The sequence below is a fragment of the Lissotriton helveticus genome, chromosome 9 (assembly GCF_964261635.1).
Source record: "Lissotriton helveticus chromosome 9, aLisHel1.1, whole genome shotgun sequence".
Lineage (NCBI taxonomy): Eukaryota > Metazoa > Chordata > Amphibia > Caudata > Salamandridae > Lissotriton > Lissotriton helveticus.
This window is the reverse complement of record NC_136070.1, coordinates 404,823,654-404,839,258: the sequence shown is the minus strand read 5'-3', so window position 1 is coordinate 404,839,258 and position 15,605 is coordinate 404,823,654. Positions and strand designations below refer to the sequence as shown.

The 15,605-nt window shown below is 40.7% G+C and overlaps 1 protein-coding gene across 1 annotated transcript in view; it reads right to left on the bottom strand.

Annotated features, from left to right (window-relative positions):
• The window catches only part of WDR25 (WD repeat domain 25), an 816,010-nt gene that overhangs the window by 191,153 nt on the left and 609,252 nt on the right, over positions 1 to 15,605 (bottom strand). Inside the window, exon 4 of the mRNA XM_078660186.1 lies at positions 10,772 to 10,902. Within this exon, the coding sequence (XP_078516312.1) occupies positions 10,772 to 10,902 (131 nt within the window). The remainder of the gene's footprint in view (positions 1 to 10,771; positions 10,903 to 15,605) is intronic.

Below are 15,605 nucleotides of genomic sequence, written 5' to 3'. Positions count from 1 at the left end.
GCATTAAGGATGTGGTGATGTATCTTAACCCTTGGTCAAGAAGTAGCTGATGGCACAATGAATTAAGGTCCGTCTGGAGTACCAGCATGCTCTCTCGACCATCAGCAACCACATATTCAACCAGAGGTGTGAAAGAATGGCAGTGTTTGGAAGACAAATTTCTACGCAGTCTTGTTGGTTTACTCAGGTTTTTGGACCAGTGTGATCAGGGAGATTCACAGGATAGGGGCTTCCACCTTCATAATAATTTCCTCTTTTTTGACACACCAATGGTGCAGTACCAATGGACCCATGGGTTGCACTGTGTGGACAATAAGCAAGCACATAATTTTATCTGAGGCATCCTATGCCCTTGAAAGGGCAGCAAACCTTGAAGAATGCAGACAAACTAGAAAAGGCAAGTCTTCTCAGTGGTGCAACAACGAACTAGACTGCCTGATTAAAATTTGGTGACAAAGAGTTTGGCATGTACAACTTGATTTTTGTGGGCTACATAAGCAATGAAGCACTGCAGAGTGGGGAGTTTACATTGTTCCCATAGGCAAAGATGCAAGCTGTGGCAGGTAGTGGTTTGAACAGCAGAGATTTGGCTTTTAATCTCACATTGCTAAATGACAGAGTCAATCTGAGCAGTTACTTGCAGCTCACATATCAGTACTCAACATTTCAGTTGATTCGTCGATGGGCCTCACAGATGCAGAACACATGCACAAACTTCCTTCACCACTTCATCTTCAGCTAAGTTTTCTAATTCAGACACTGAAAAGTGCCCACACTTTCTAAGAGGAGAGAGGTAGTTTGTGGTTGGGGTCCATGGTGCTAGACCAGCACCTTTTGCATAATAGTTCATCTTTTCACACGTTAAGCAATTATTCCCATCTGGGGGGCATGCTTCGGGCCGAGGGTAGGCACCACCACATTAGCTACACGAGCACCTCTTAGTGCAAATGGTGGTCCATCAAGATGATGATGGGCATGGTTGTGGGTAGCTGTCACAGACAGGCAATCTATGTGTTATTTAATTTCTACTCCACTTTGAATTGTGATAGATTAACAGGCTTGGGTATGATATTGTACACATCCTTTCCTTCCCCTACTTTCTAAAATACAAAGGGGATGTAGAAAGACTTTTCTTCTTACTCTGAACAGCAATATCATAAGAATGGCCTGTTAGTTGCCTGACCACTCTAATGAGGTGAGTCTCAGCTACAGACACTTTAATAGGAGAAAATCAGCAGCAACCATGCAGCACTCAGCTCAAAGAACATGGCAGTTCATTTGTTACGATTCAGAAGGAGGTGTCAAGAATATCACTGCTAATTAGGGGAAATATCAGCCCTAAGCAATCTACCTGCATTAGCCAACAGTCATGAAACTGAGTTGACTGTGTGGTACAATAAAACACAAAGGCTCACCTATCACAGAAATCCAACTAAGAGCGAACAGCTGAGACAAACTGTCTGAAGTGCACGGCTGCTATTCCATTAATTGTTTGTAATAATCTACACGATGAAACGAGAAGAAGCTCAATCCCATGAGGCCAATTACTGAAAAAAAATATCTTAGCCCTCTGCACACCTTCGCCCTGCAGCTCTGCACAATGTTCATCGATATAGAAGATGGTGTTGAAAGATATATTATGTGACCAATTGACATTGTGGCGGGGATCAATTCCTCACGTATATGTGCCTAAGGACACCAAATAATCACAGTAAAAAAAATACCACTTAGTGGCTGGAAAAGAGAACCAAAAAATTAAAACAGTAAAGCTCAATGCAATATTCAGCACCTGTGTCTTTTATGATGATATATGACATGATCTAGGACGTATCCTCCTCTTTCAACTTTCGAAACATTGCATGAATTGCTCCGATGAGTCAGAAGAATATACTCTATTTGGTTAATTAAAACCATAAAAGCACACACAGTGTGTTAAAAATAAGTTTACATAAAAACAGTTTAAAAATCATCACCAATACATAAACAATAAAATGTCCCAGCATGTGAATAATGAGTACTTCTCACCCAGGAACAAATCTTGCATATGTACCACTAACCCGAAGCAACACATCAGGTCTTTTACTGTTTCTATTTGCAGCTACTGAAAAACTTGCAACATTAAAACACTCCAATGGACTGGGCACCATCTGGAGGTAAGTTAGGGCCGGTCTCACTTGCAGAAAGCCTTGGTCTTTTAATCATGGCACTATAAAACATTATAGCAGTAAGCAAGAACGATCGCAAAACATCACGAAATGCACTGTATCCTACGGGGAAAGGTTATCACTAGTTCAGGGACCCAAATCATCCACCTTATGCTGCCACTGAGGTGCAGCAAGTAACCAATGTAAAAGATTAAGTCTAAACCTCGTTAAAACTAGGAAACAGTGGTAGGCTATTGTGGTCGCTACTAATTAGGACTCTACTGAGGGACAGGTTTGTGATAGCATATAGGCTCGTACAGTGGGTTTAGTGAGTTCCCTTCATTCTCCATCTGCACACATATTAGATAAAAAATGTCTCTTGGCCCAGTCGAAATCTCTCCTAGTAAGTCCATTAGGAGACACAAACAATTCGGAGCAACCCAGTTTCCCAGCCAAGGTCTTAATGTGGCACAGCCAGGGGATACTAACCGCCCTCATTAGGGACAGAAAGACCTTGGCAAATTTCTGGTTCAGATCCAGGACAGGGTTAACTCAGATCCTAACCAATCACAACAATGGAGAGAGTGCCACCAGGTCAGTAATGTAGCCTATCCCCAACTCTTCATCAGCAATACTGGAGACTACCAATTGAGGGACAGATAGCAAACATCTAAAACATGTGTGAGACTTAGAAAGGTTGGGGATCATGTCCAGCAAATTCATGAACTCTATGAAAGAATTTAGCAAGTGCTGGAGCCAAAGTGCTATCCTAGCTAACAGCACTGTGTCATCCTCAAAGAGGAGCACAGGAATTAGCTGGGTGTCCTCCCGGGGAACATCTGTACGTACTGTAAATTGGGTTGGCCCCAAGTTGTTAATATATACTGTAAACAAAAGTGGGGCTCATATAAAGCCATGTCTGAGTCCTCTACATTTATGGATGAGGAGAGGCTCCCAATCTGATTATATCTCACAGCAGCAGAAAAGTCCACGTGAAGCTCACGTAAAAAATAGACAATGTTGTGATCCACACCCAAATTGATTGACAGAAGCCACAATTTGGATCTATTCACTCAATCAAAAACAGTTGCTAAGTCCATAAAGGCCAAGTGCAGTGTGTCTCTTAGCTACAGTATATTTCCCGATAATTAACTGCAAATTAAGGGACTGATCTATAGTGTTTTTTCATGGCCCGAAATACCATTATGTTGCTCTAGCCAGTCAGTCAGTGTAGAGAGGATCACTCTCCCCAGTACCTTGACTACCAAGTTAATAAGGGAGAAAGGTCTGTAGCATCATGGATGTGCTCTTGTCCCTTTCTTAACTAATGGTATGATATTGGACCTTGACCAGGAGGATGGTAAGCCTGCCTTACAAGCATCAATAAAAATGTGTTCATATTTTAGCCCAATTTGGAAGGTTGACTTATATACATCAGCGCAGACCCTATCAGTAATATGGTTAAAATGGCCTTGGAAAACTACTTCCTCTTTAAAGACCAAGACATAGTTTTCTCTAGTGGATGCCGATACAGGAGTCCTAAGTTCCACTGAGGCATTCCTGTATGTGCCCTGAAAGTGGGTTACCATGTTGGCAGATATGATGCAATCAATCGGACTGATAGCCCCATGAAAGAAAGATGATTAACAATCTCCCAAAAATGGCACTATTTTTAAAACATTTACTTGCAGTAAATTAATCGGTTTTTTGGGCTGCCAGGATTTGCGTGTATATTTTCCTTCTCCTAGAACTCATGCCTTCATCCTTTGGAGTTTGACTGAGTGGTTTTAACAACTTTTGGTACACCTCCATTTTCTTGTGATCAAACCACCTCTCCCAGCCAAATTTAGATCTACCTACAGGCCTCATGAGGTTGTTTGCTACCTGTTGGCAAATCCTGTGAAAGGCACCTAGTAGGATTTTGTCAACCGGTTCCACTTGACCACAAAAAGTAGGACAAACTGGACCAGAAAGATGGTCATAAAATACAATTCACTTTAGAGTTTGCGCCTCTGCCTGTGAATGATGGAATACCTTTACGCCCACAGCCTCCCCAATGTATTGTAAATTGAAGTACGCAATAGTGGCCTCAAGCAGGCTCCCATGGTGCGTGTGCTCAAAATGGTTCACTGAATTAGACTCATCATAAACATGGTACCTCCTCTGACATAAATGCAAAGTAAAATCACCTAAAATGATAACTGAATAGAGGGAGTTCTGCTCTACCCCAAACAACTTTAAAAAGGATGTTAGATATAGCAAGTGATGAGTGGGACTTACCCTAACAAAGGAATCACAAAACTCATCAATGAGTAAATTTAGTGCATTCTTAAAAACTAGCTGAATGGCCAGGAGATCACTGGAGCCTGCGTCGAGATTCTGAGCGGTGCATGGAATTGTAGGAGAAATTAGGTTGAGCTAACCACCCCTGGCCAAGCGCTACTGGGAAGGTAGGGCGGGCTCACAATAAGAGGTAAACCCATCCATGAAAAACGTATTTTCCATGTCCCAGGTTTCTTGTAAGCCCACTATGTGCTGATCTAATAAGGTGTTAAGCCCCCTCTTGCCCTCTCTTTTCATACTTAACCCTGCGATGTTCCAGCTGAGTACATTCAGCAGGGAATCTAACATAGGTACAATCTTGACCAAAGTTTGGGGGGTGGGGCGTCTCTAGCTTCTTACTTTCTCTAAACTGTGGTAGAATTGTAGGCCGAGGGCTCAGTCAGTCATTACTGTCTAAGTGGCTCAATGGTTCAAATTTGTTATATGGCTTAAGAGGGGCATCCTGAACCCCTCTCTCCTAATCTGATGGCCCTTTTTGTGGGAATCTAGCTACCCCTGTATGACCGACACTCATACAGGGATAAAAGAAACCAAGCAGAAAAGCTCAAATACCCCCAGAGACTGTATTAGGACTGTGATAAAACAGTCCTCCTGCTATATTAGGCTAGTCAGAGTTGAGGGCAATACAATCCCCTCTTCTGTTTTCCTCCTTGTACCCACCCAGCCCTCTCGCCTGGCTATGATGATATGTGAGGAAACCCGTGACACATCTCCTAGCAAGTTATTACACCAGAATTATTTGGCTCTGCGGATGAGCTCAGGAGTGGATTCTACTATCTCTGCGCAAAATGGTGGAGGTGTTAGGCCTTTGTGAGCTCTTATTGTTAGAGGGTGAGACAGCCCTACTGGACTGTGAAATCTGAGAGCAAGGAGGCACTCTCCCACCTAGCATGGAAGATTGGGTTAATGCATGAGGCGGAACCTTAAGAAGTGTCCTGACCCTGATGAACCCCAATGACCTCGACTGGGGTCCAGCAAGAAGACGTACCTGGTACGGGCCCGGGCCTACTAATGAGGGTGTTATGGCCTCCTTAGGGGCCAGTGGATAATTGACCCGAAGCTCTACGCAGATTATCTAATAAGACATTCAGGTCAGTGACAGAGGATTATATGGCCCACAAATTCACCTTCAGCCTTACAATGTACTCTATAACAACTTCACAACATTCTTGGATAAAGCTTTAAACATGGTCGTAGGAACAAAGACATTGAAGGAGATTGTATTGTCATCAATTTTAATAGGCCATTAAGTGTATGTAACATGTTAAAACAGCAACATTTGTTACCTCCCCATGGCTATTTTTATAGAACCACAGCTTTAGGAATTATGTTTCCCCCCACAATTGTCCACTCACCACAATAGGTTCTCCACTTTAGAGGTCAGATCCAAAAGACAGGGCCGGGCCCTTATGTAACATCATACCTTCTGCACCTCCTTGTAAAGCCCCAAAGACTCTGAGTTTAACTCAAGGCAATGATAATTATTTACAAAAAATTATGAGCTGGAATTTTGCGGGGGTATGATCTAAATTACTTTGTCCTGACTGGCTTGCTTTTATTAGCCAGTTCGATATCCTAATGTTTCAGGAAACCTGGATGGTCCAAGCAATATTTTTGTTGGTTTATCTGCTATTATAAATTAGCAGCCCCTTCTAGATCAGGCAGTGCAACAGGTGGGTTATCTACTTGGGTGAATATTAAAGCAGGAGGTTGAGTGAAGGCATTAGAGATGATTGGCAGTAATATTCAGGCAGTGAGGTACCAAAGAGGTCTAACCATCTATTTAATTAACTTTTATAATAATGACTTCGCTAACGTGCACAATACCAAATTCCCAATTCTGTTTGAATACATTTCATCTCTTCAGAGTGCAGTAGGGGTTAGTGGCCAACCAGTTGTTTTTGTCTTGGAAGCAATTTTAATGCTAGGTTAAACCCAGCAATCATTTATTTAAATCGGTTTAACAAAACTATGTGCACTGACACTGGCTCTTATACACAGAACATACTGGATGTTAGAAGATCTGAGCTACCATTACTTCTGGAGACTTGCAAACTAGATAATGTTATGAATCTTGGAGGTATCCCCACAGAGGCACTACCTACCTTTAGGGAGAGAGAGAATACATCTAAAATTGACCACTTCTTTATATCTACAAATCGAGAAGGACTGTTCCTATCAGGAAAATTTACTTCTACTGGTTATAGTGACCATAACCCAATGTAGGAAGTCTTTTTTTAGCCCTTTAACCCTACTATAGAAAGAAAATTGGAGCCAGTAGCATAGATGGTACTAGATTAACGTTGAGAACAGTCGCACCTGCACGCTTATTTGAGAAAGTGATCAGTTAGAATCTCCATGTGATTATGGCATGCTTTAATGAAGAACACACTGTTTACCCAGCAGACGTGGCTTTTGTCCAGCTCTAGTCCCTCATTAAGACAGAGCTTATGAGACCCCATTAAACCTCACAGTAGTAAACCAAAATGGTTTAGTCATGTGTGCTCTATCGCTAATCACCAACTGCGACAGGCACTTAAGGCCTCCCTCAGGAACCTGCAAGTAGTGACAGACCTACATAAGTCATATAAGCAAGTAACTGCAGCCAGAAAAAATAATGTACTAGATCATCATTGGTACTCTCTAGTTTTATCAGCCAACTCCAAGAACAGCAAACTCTTTTGGTTAGTAGTGGTTAGTAGTGAAAGACATGAAACAGCTCAATCAAGTAGAGTCAAAGATAAGCTGTAATATAACAAGTGAGTTCTGGGAACGGCATTTTTCCAATATTTTCGCATCCGTCTCCACTGACACAGATCATATCCCAAACCCAAATTTTGCTTCAGTGCAGCTAACTCTGGGGGAAGTTGAGGATGCATTAAATCAGACTTTTGGGGGCAAGGGCCCCAAAAGGGTACTGATTGACCTCTTTAAATATAACTCAGGATTTTATGCCCTGATGTTACTGAACGTTTTAATAGCTTAGGACATTCCCCTTTACCAAGCACATAGCCAACATCAACAATAGTTCCCATTTTTAAAAAGGGAGAAGACCGCTTGCAGCCCAGCTCTTATAGGCCCATTTCCTTAATTGAAACAACACTAAAAATTCTGGGGAGGATCTTATACAATCAGATAAAAATCCATTTCTATCCTTGTCAATATGGTTTTAGATCTAAGATCAGCACAGTAGAGCAGTGTCTCAATCCTAACTTACTGTTTGGAAAATATACTATAGCACAAAACTCCCCAATATATCTGGCATTTATGGACCTGACCACGACGTTCAATAGTATAAATCATTCAATCAGGTGGAGGTGTCTCCGGCCATCAGAATTGCTAGGAAAGTGAGACAAGGTTGTGTTTTAGCCCCATTCTTATTTATTCTATTTATAAACAATCTTCATCCTTTTTTATTATCCATTATCCCTAAAGTCCCTAAAATTAAAGGCCCATTCTTACCATCACTGCTATATGCCGATGATGGCGTATTAATGACCCGCACCCTGAGGGCTATGCAACTGTTAATGCAAGGTTTTTGACAATTTTATGGCATCACTGAATTTACGCACCGATTTTAAAAAATCATTTATAATATCATGCGGCCCGAAGAAACATAATCTGACTTCACGTAGAGTGGGTGTATCTATTTTAAAATACACTTGTACTTTTTCTCACTTGAGATTAGTCTTCACTGATAATGGCTCATGGACAGCACATATTGCATATAGTAATAATACATTTTCAAGAGCGATTCATTCATTGTTCAGTATACCCCAACCAAGGAGGGGTGGAGCTCTTCTTCCATTCCTGCAGATCTTTAAGATGCAATGCCTAGTAATAGCTACTCAATGGACTGAGGTATGGGGTATTAAAAAGTGCAATCTAATTCAAGTATAGGAAAATAATTTTTGCAGAAGAGTCCTAGCTGTCCCTATTTCCACTAATGTTATATGTCATAATGAAATGAACATCCCTTTTATTGAAGATTATATCTATGTCGGCCCCCTTTTATTATGGACAATATGGAAAAATACAGAAGCAAGTCTCTTTAGAGATATTTTCTCAGATTGTCTAGCCTGTGAAAAAGGTATGAGTATCCCGTGGTTGGCGACAGTGGAATCATGCTTACGAAAGGCAGGTTGCCAACAGTTGTTTGAAAACCCTGCCGGCCCTCACACCATTAGTAGAAAACAGATACAAACAGTTGTTTTTTATAAATTTCTACAGACCGATAGATTAGCTGCTGAGACTTCAAAGGCGAGTGTGGCGACCTACATGAATATTGGAATTAATAAATCATTCACAGGGTATTTAATAAAACCTATGGGGCGCTGGGAGAGAAGTTTACTGTATAGTTTCAGGGCAGATACTGTTAAATATCTGTTTAGTTTCCCCTTAGGACTTCAGGCAAATCTGGATATTTGCCACTGCCTGTGTAATGGAGGTTCAAGCCAATCTCTGTTACATTTCCTATTCTTCTGTGACTTTTACCCTAAGTATACTAAGAGCATTTTACTTCCCCAAATTAAGAAGTTTGCATCATGGATTTCAGAGTATCATATAGTAAGGTGCTCCAACTCACTGATGAGATGAGAGTATCTTTTTATGTGGGTATGTTTCTTAAAATCGCTGTCCAGACACGATTGACAATGAATACTTATTAGAACTGTCTTATAGTAATATCATAGTCTAACGACATACCTCTTAATTGTTTTGTGATTTTTATGAAATGTCAGTTTTAATATCTACTGTGATTTTAAAATGTACTTTTATGGATATTTTTGTTTCTTAATAAAGATATAATTGATTGATTGATTGGATTTAAATTAACCGGGGTAGTAAAGGTTATAGCATGTTTGTATGTACCTAAAACAGAAGGAAATAGGGACAAAACAACAGTAAGTGGAAAGGTTGAGAAGCTCACCCCTCCCGAGATTAGTATATTCTCGAGATCACTACGTAACATATAACTCCCTAACCGGAATAGTCCGGAACCTGTAGATGAGCCTTCCCTATGATTTAGCTGGGTGCCATAGTTGTTTACATGTTTATGTTGCATGGTTTATTATTTTGATTCAAGCCATTACAACCATGTCTGTATTCTGGCAACTTCAGTTACTCCCTATTAACCCTAATCGGGGCAGATCTCTGGGTTATGTTATTCTTGAGGCATGATGAGACCTGATGAAGAGCTATTCATAGCAGCAGTATTAAATACGACAAGTAATTTAACCTGCATGTAGAATGTACTTATGCATGTTAAAACCCCAGGGGCTCCCACATATATGTACATGAACATATATTAAAATGGCAATAAAGATATATATATTTTTTTTAAGTGGAAGGGTTGAGAAGGGGCAGTAGAAAAATATATGTTAATGGAAAATACAAGGCAAGTGATAGCACACAAATTCAGACAAGATGTACTTTGCATCTTCATAGAGAGAGTCAAATGTACATTGACCAAAAGACCTATAGTAGATGGGCGGGGTATATCACAAGTCAATAACCACCAGTGTAAGAAGTATAGTACATCTCATGTAAAACGCTTAACTATTCCTTAATTTAGTGACAGTGGCAATATTCAATCCCAATTTACATTATTATACAAGATGGGTAACTGTTTAAAATGGTTGTAGTACACAAAATAAGTGGAGGCAAGTAGTCTAAAAAACACATGGTAGAAAACATACAGGGTGTAATGAAGTACTTGTTTAAGATAGAAACCCCACGTTAAGGGTAGAAGGTGCTGTACTAACGCTGAACAATATCAGAGTAGGGCAAGGAACATCACTAGCATTACAGAGTTAATGGGACCTCAAATAAATAAAGCTGGAGGTCATTTCTCACTTACTTATTAGCAATAGCCATTACGTTGATTCCTACTCCTCCTTACACACCTCCCCCCAAATAACTACTCTTCCTTGCACACCTACCCCCAAAAAAGACAAATGGAATCTGGGCCTACACCTACTGGAAATACTGTCTGAACAAACTAATTATAATAGTCCATGTGAATGTGAATACATCAGATCCAAGTTAGGGGGTGGTGAAAAAGTGGCCAAAATGAGATACAGAAAAGATAAATTAGGATTTCCTTGTCTCCCAGACATGCACTCACACTAAATTAGTCAGGAGTCCTACTAGTCAGAGTTGAACTCAGTATAATGAAGATCATCAGTAAGGAACAGCAGCATTCAATAGGATTGAGGGCAAGATGCAAGCTCAGAAAGAGCAACACAGTGTTGATCAATGAAAACAAGATTAATTAGTGCTTTTACCGTATTACTTCTGATATCCCGGGCATTAACTGATGGACTGAAGCCTCCACATAAGAATACGTTCGGGTTAGAGGGATGGAATTTCACAGTGCTGATCCGAAATTCTGTTTTACTTCTAAATAAAAGGGCTCCTAAAAACACAAAGGAGAATTGATGAAATATAACAAAAAACGCACTCTCTCTGTCTAGTGCTAACGAAGAATTCTTCAATCAGAGTTAAAAGCATAGAGATTCTGTGAATATTCTTGAATACATTGTTTTTCCTTTGAAATAATAAAGTCACACATTCAGTTAAAAAAAAGCTGCATTTGATTCTAAGAAAATTAAACCAACGCCACTGTTCTAATGTTAAAACTGTTGTCATGGAAATGGCGTGTCCCTAATTGAATTGTAAATGATAATTTTCCTAAATTTCCTACGGATTAATACTGCAGAGTTTATGAACAGAAGCATTGACAAGTGGGCTCCCTTCACCATGTAAAAGACGCAACACTCAACACAGAGGGAGGAGGTTTGGAGGAATCCAGTTGCTTGAAATGTTCTTCAAAATGTTTAAAACGTCACAGATGTATTCACACGTGACCTTGTTAGAAAAGCAATTATTAAATTGCTTGCGGGTACCTTTTCATTTTATCTCAATAAATCATGGGCCAAAGGTCCCAAAGCAATAATGTATTTCACCAACATCATCCAAAATAAGCGGGGTGGAATTTTTGCTGCTCTGTGGCTAGCATCACACAGGATGGAAATATATGATCAACTGAAAACAAACGAAAGCCACTCTGTTTCAGTTTCAGAATTTGTACATAGAATATAGAAATGGGTATCACGGTTACCTAAAATTAAATAATTTGCGATTAAAAGAATACAGACAATATTTATAGTCCTTTATTTGTGGGGGTGAAGGGGAAAGACCGGAAGTGTAGAGTGCTGAGAAGTAAGAGGCAGAAGGTGGATTCAAGACTAAGCAGCTTCGGTATTCTGTAACTTCGACATCACTGTAGCCTATTATGAAAGATGCTGGGACCCTGACGTATTTTTTAAATTAATTTATTTATTTAGCGATAAAGATTAAGCACTGATAGAGCAGTAATGGTGGTAACAGAAACCAAACTGCACTGCTGACTACATGACATGTCTCATTCATCATTAGGGGTTGAAAAGAGTTTTTTATAATAAATGTTTTTAAATTAACCTCACATGTATCACATAAACACACACATGCTATTTGTAGAACGAAAATATGCTTATTCATGTTCAAATTGACATTAGCTAATGTAGGCCTGCATTTTAAAATGTCTAATGCTGCTTCCCATATTTGCTCTCTAACACATGAACTATTGCATTCAAGACAAGCCGAATTTCTAATGCTGGTGAACCCTATGTTCTTTTCCTTTCTTTCCTCTGTGAAGAAATGTTTTCTTTGCTTTGTAATTATAGTTGAACGTTTTAATGAATAGCGCAATCGGCTAGACAACTGTAGTCCATGTATATTATCTAGTCACAGACAGTGAGTGTAAGCTTGAATGAGGCAGAGAAGCTTGATAGTGAGTGAGGAAGCCTTGAGAATCTCTGCCTAGTATGTTCAGACCTAGGCACTCGACTGAGTCAGTGGTGGTGTCTGTGCTTGACACCCTCAGAGAGGGTATGGACAGTGGTCAACCCCAGGCGCTGGTCCTCCTTGACTTGTCCGCCGCTTTTGACACGGTGGACCATTCCATCCTACTCTCCCGTGTCAGGGCGGCGGGCATTGGAGGACCGGCCCTCATCTGGCCTTCATCTTTCCTCAGGGACCGGACCCAGGCGGTTCGTCTTGGGGAGTTTTCAGCTACCCCCTGTCAGGTCCAGTGCGGGGTGCCTCAGGGTTCTTCTCTGTCCCCTTTATTATTTAATCTCTACATCTCTCCTCTCATCTTCACTCTTCAGCAGCTGGAGGTCACGGTATACAACTATGCCGATGACCTCCAGCTCATCTTTAACCTGTCTTCCTCTTCTGACTCTATCTTTAATTTTCAATCCATCTTATCTTTTATCAGGGACTGGATGAACTTCAACCACCTGAAGCTCAACCCTGATAAGACGGAACTTGCGCTAACGGGTGGTTGCTCCAGTCCCTGGAACTCCCTATTTTGGCCCTCCTCTTTTGGCTCTCCCCCTACCCCAGCTTCCTCTGTCAAGACTTTAGGCATCAAGCTCAATGACAAACTCACCATTCACTCCCAGGTGGGTTCGGTGGTCTCTTCCTGCTTCTTTATTCTCCGCACTATCCGTTCTATCTCTCGCTTTTTCTCTTTCCCTGCACTCAAACTGATCATGTCCGCACTGGTCCTTTCCCGCCTGGACTACGGGAATGCCCTGTTCAACGGCATCCCACAGTACAGCTTACGTAAGCTACAACTGGTTCAGAACCAGGCGGCTCGCCTTGCCTTCGGTCTCCCCAAATTCCACCACACCTCTCCCTTATTGAAGACCCTCCACTGGCTTCCTGTCCGGGAACGCGCATTGTTTAAACTAGGTTGTATGGCTTTTCAGGCCAGGTCGGGTCTGGCCCCTATCTTTATATCTTCAGCCATCAAAACCTACGTCCCCGGCAGAGACCTTCGTTCCTCGGCTCAACATCTCTTAGTAGCCCCTCGTTTCAGGGAAAAAAAACAGGGTGGCTCTAAATTTTCTACTCTTGCCCCCGTGTTTTGGAACTCCCTTCCCTTTCACCTCAGAGCCCTCACTGAGTATTCCCTTTTTCGCAAATCCCTGAAAACTTTCCTGTTCACTCAGGATTTTTTTTCCTCTTAACAACCTCTTTTCCTTCCCTCTGTCTCAGTTTATGCCCTTGCGGCTGACTCTGTCACCCAGGCTGTCTGCAATTTTAGCGCCAAGAAACCGTTCAGGTGTACGTTGCGCTCTATAAATGCTTTAAACTTAACTTAACTTAAACTTATGTTATTGTGTCATCGTACTTTAACCTGATTGGACAGCTTTCCTGATAACTGTATGTGGGTGTGTAAAATGTTTGAAATGCGTTTTAAATATAGTGCAAAGCTGAACTGAGCACTACAGATTTCTGACTTTAGACAGAGACAGAGTTAAAGTGAGAACAGAACTTAGACTACTGACTTTACTCATCCTTCTTTTGAGGCCTCCCATATATTGGATTGTCCTCTGATCTATAAGACTTTGATTGAACTTGATATGCATAATATTCGAAGCATAAGCATTTTAATTTGAAATTGCAGATAATCCAATTTTTGCCTTCAGTAAATTATTAATTTATTGTTTTCAAACGGTTTTATAAAATTAACATTCTAAGATGTAGGAAAGACAGTGGAATGAGTGATAGCCCATGTTAGTAATACAATATTCATATATAATAACATAATTTTATAATTGTTTACATAAGATTAGAGGGAAAAATTGCAGCACTGTGGAAAATTGTGTATCCCACATAGGAACACAAAGTGAAGAGACAGTTAGAAAGAGAAATAGAGATGTTGAGAAAGAGAATAAAACACGCTCTAGTTCTGAGAAAGTGTAATAGTATCTATTCTATTGTCATGAGGGGTGTATATGGAAGTATTAGGCAGTAGCCCATAGGGTGAAGGACTAGTAATGTTAATGGTCTTAAGAGTAGGGAGTATGTTCTGTTTAGTATGCACTGCTGAGAGTAGTTAGATAAAGTTGTGGAAGAGGGAGGCGTTTATGTGAGTTTTGATTTTGCATGAATACATCTAATTTTCTCCAATGTTTGTGTGAGTACTGTGGGTTGATGGTCCAGTTAAATATGGTGTTGTACACAGCTCTTTGAAAGCAGACCCATGTCGACCGTGTGTGGTAGGAGGTATTTTTTATGACTTAAATTCCATAGTATATTTTGTATGCCTATTGTAAGGAGGATATCAAGAAGTCTTAGGTTGTGTGTGTTTAGTGCAAGGAAAAGTGTCAAGGCCCAGGGGCCAAGGTAAATAATTAACTTTAGTACAACTTTGAGTTTTGAAACTGAATATTCTTTGTCTTTCTTGAAGAGCGCAATGTGCTTCACAAACGACTGAATATATTTGAATTGTGACAAGTGCTTTATTGCCACTGAAATTAGCACGTAGTAAAGCGATAACAGGTTCCAGCATGTTCTCAACAAAACAGACATCTCTCATCCAAAACTACATATGCATTGCTCCAAACCTAGCAGCATAGCTACTGAAAGCAAACCAAGAATTAGCAGTGTTCCCAATAACATCTTCTTTGGTGAGGCCAACCCAGGAAATTGGATTATTGATTAAGGGGGGTTGTTAGACCTGGCATCCTTGGCATGGTTTCCCCTGGTTTTTTGCCTTCTGATCTCCTGTTTTGCTGACTGCATTTTTGGTGGCTTTAGGAGTCTGGACACCACTGCTAACCAATACTAAAGTGCATATGGTCTGTACCCTAAATGTGGTAACATAGGTTTATCCACAGCTGGCATATTTAATTTACTTATAAATCCCTAGCAAAGTGCACTATATGTGCCGAGGACCTGTAAATTAAATGCCCCTAGTGGGATTTAACCCAGATCTCTTGGCTGGGGTGAATGTTTTGATTTGTTATGCATTTCGTCCATCAATTGTGTGTCTTTTCCTTCCTCGCCCGAGTGTCGATGCAGCACTGATTGTGCCACCCACTTCAGCAGCACTTTAAACATGACCCAGGCCTGCAAATGTGTGTGTGTCATTTCGACGTGGCAAGATCACTTACTTGCCAGGCCCAAGTCTTCCTCTTTATAAGATATAAATCATCCCTAAGGCTTGGTCCGAAGCATCCCTGTGGGCAAGGTTCAGTGTATCTAAAAAGGTAGGACATGTAC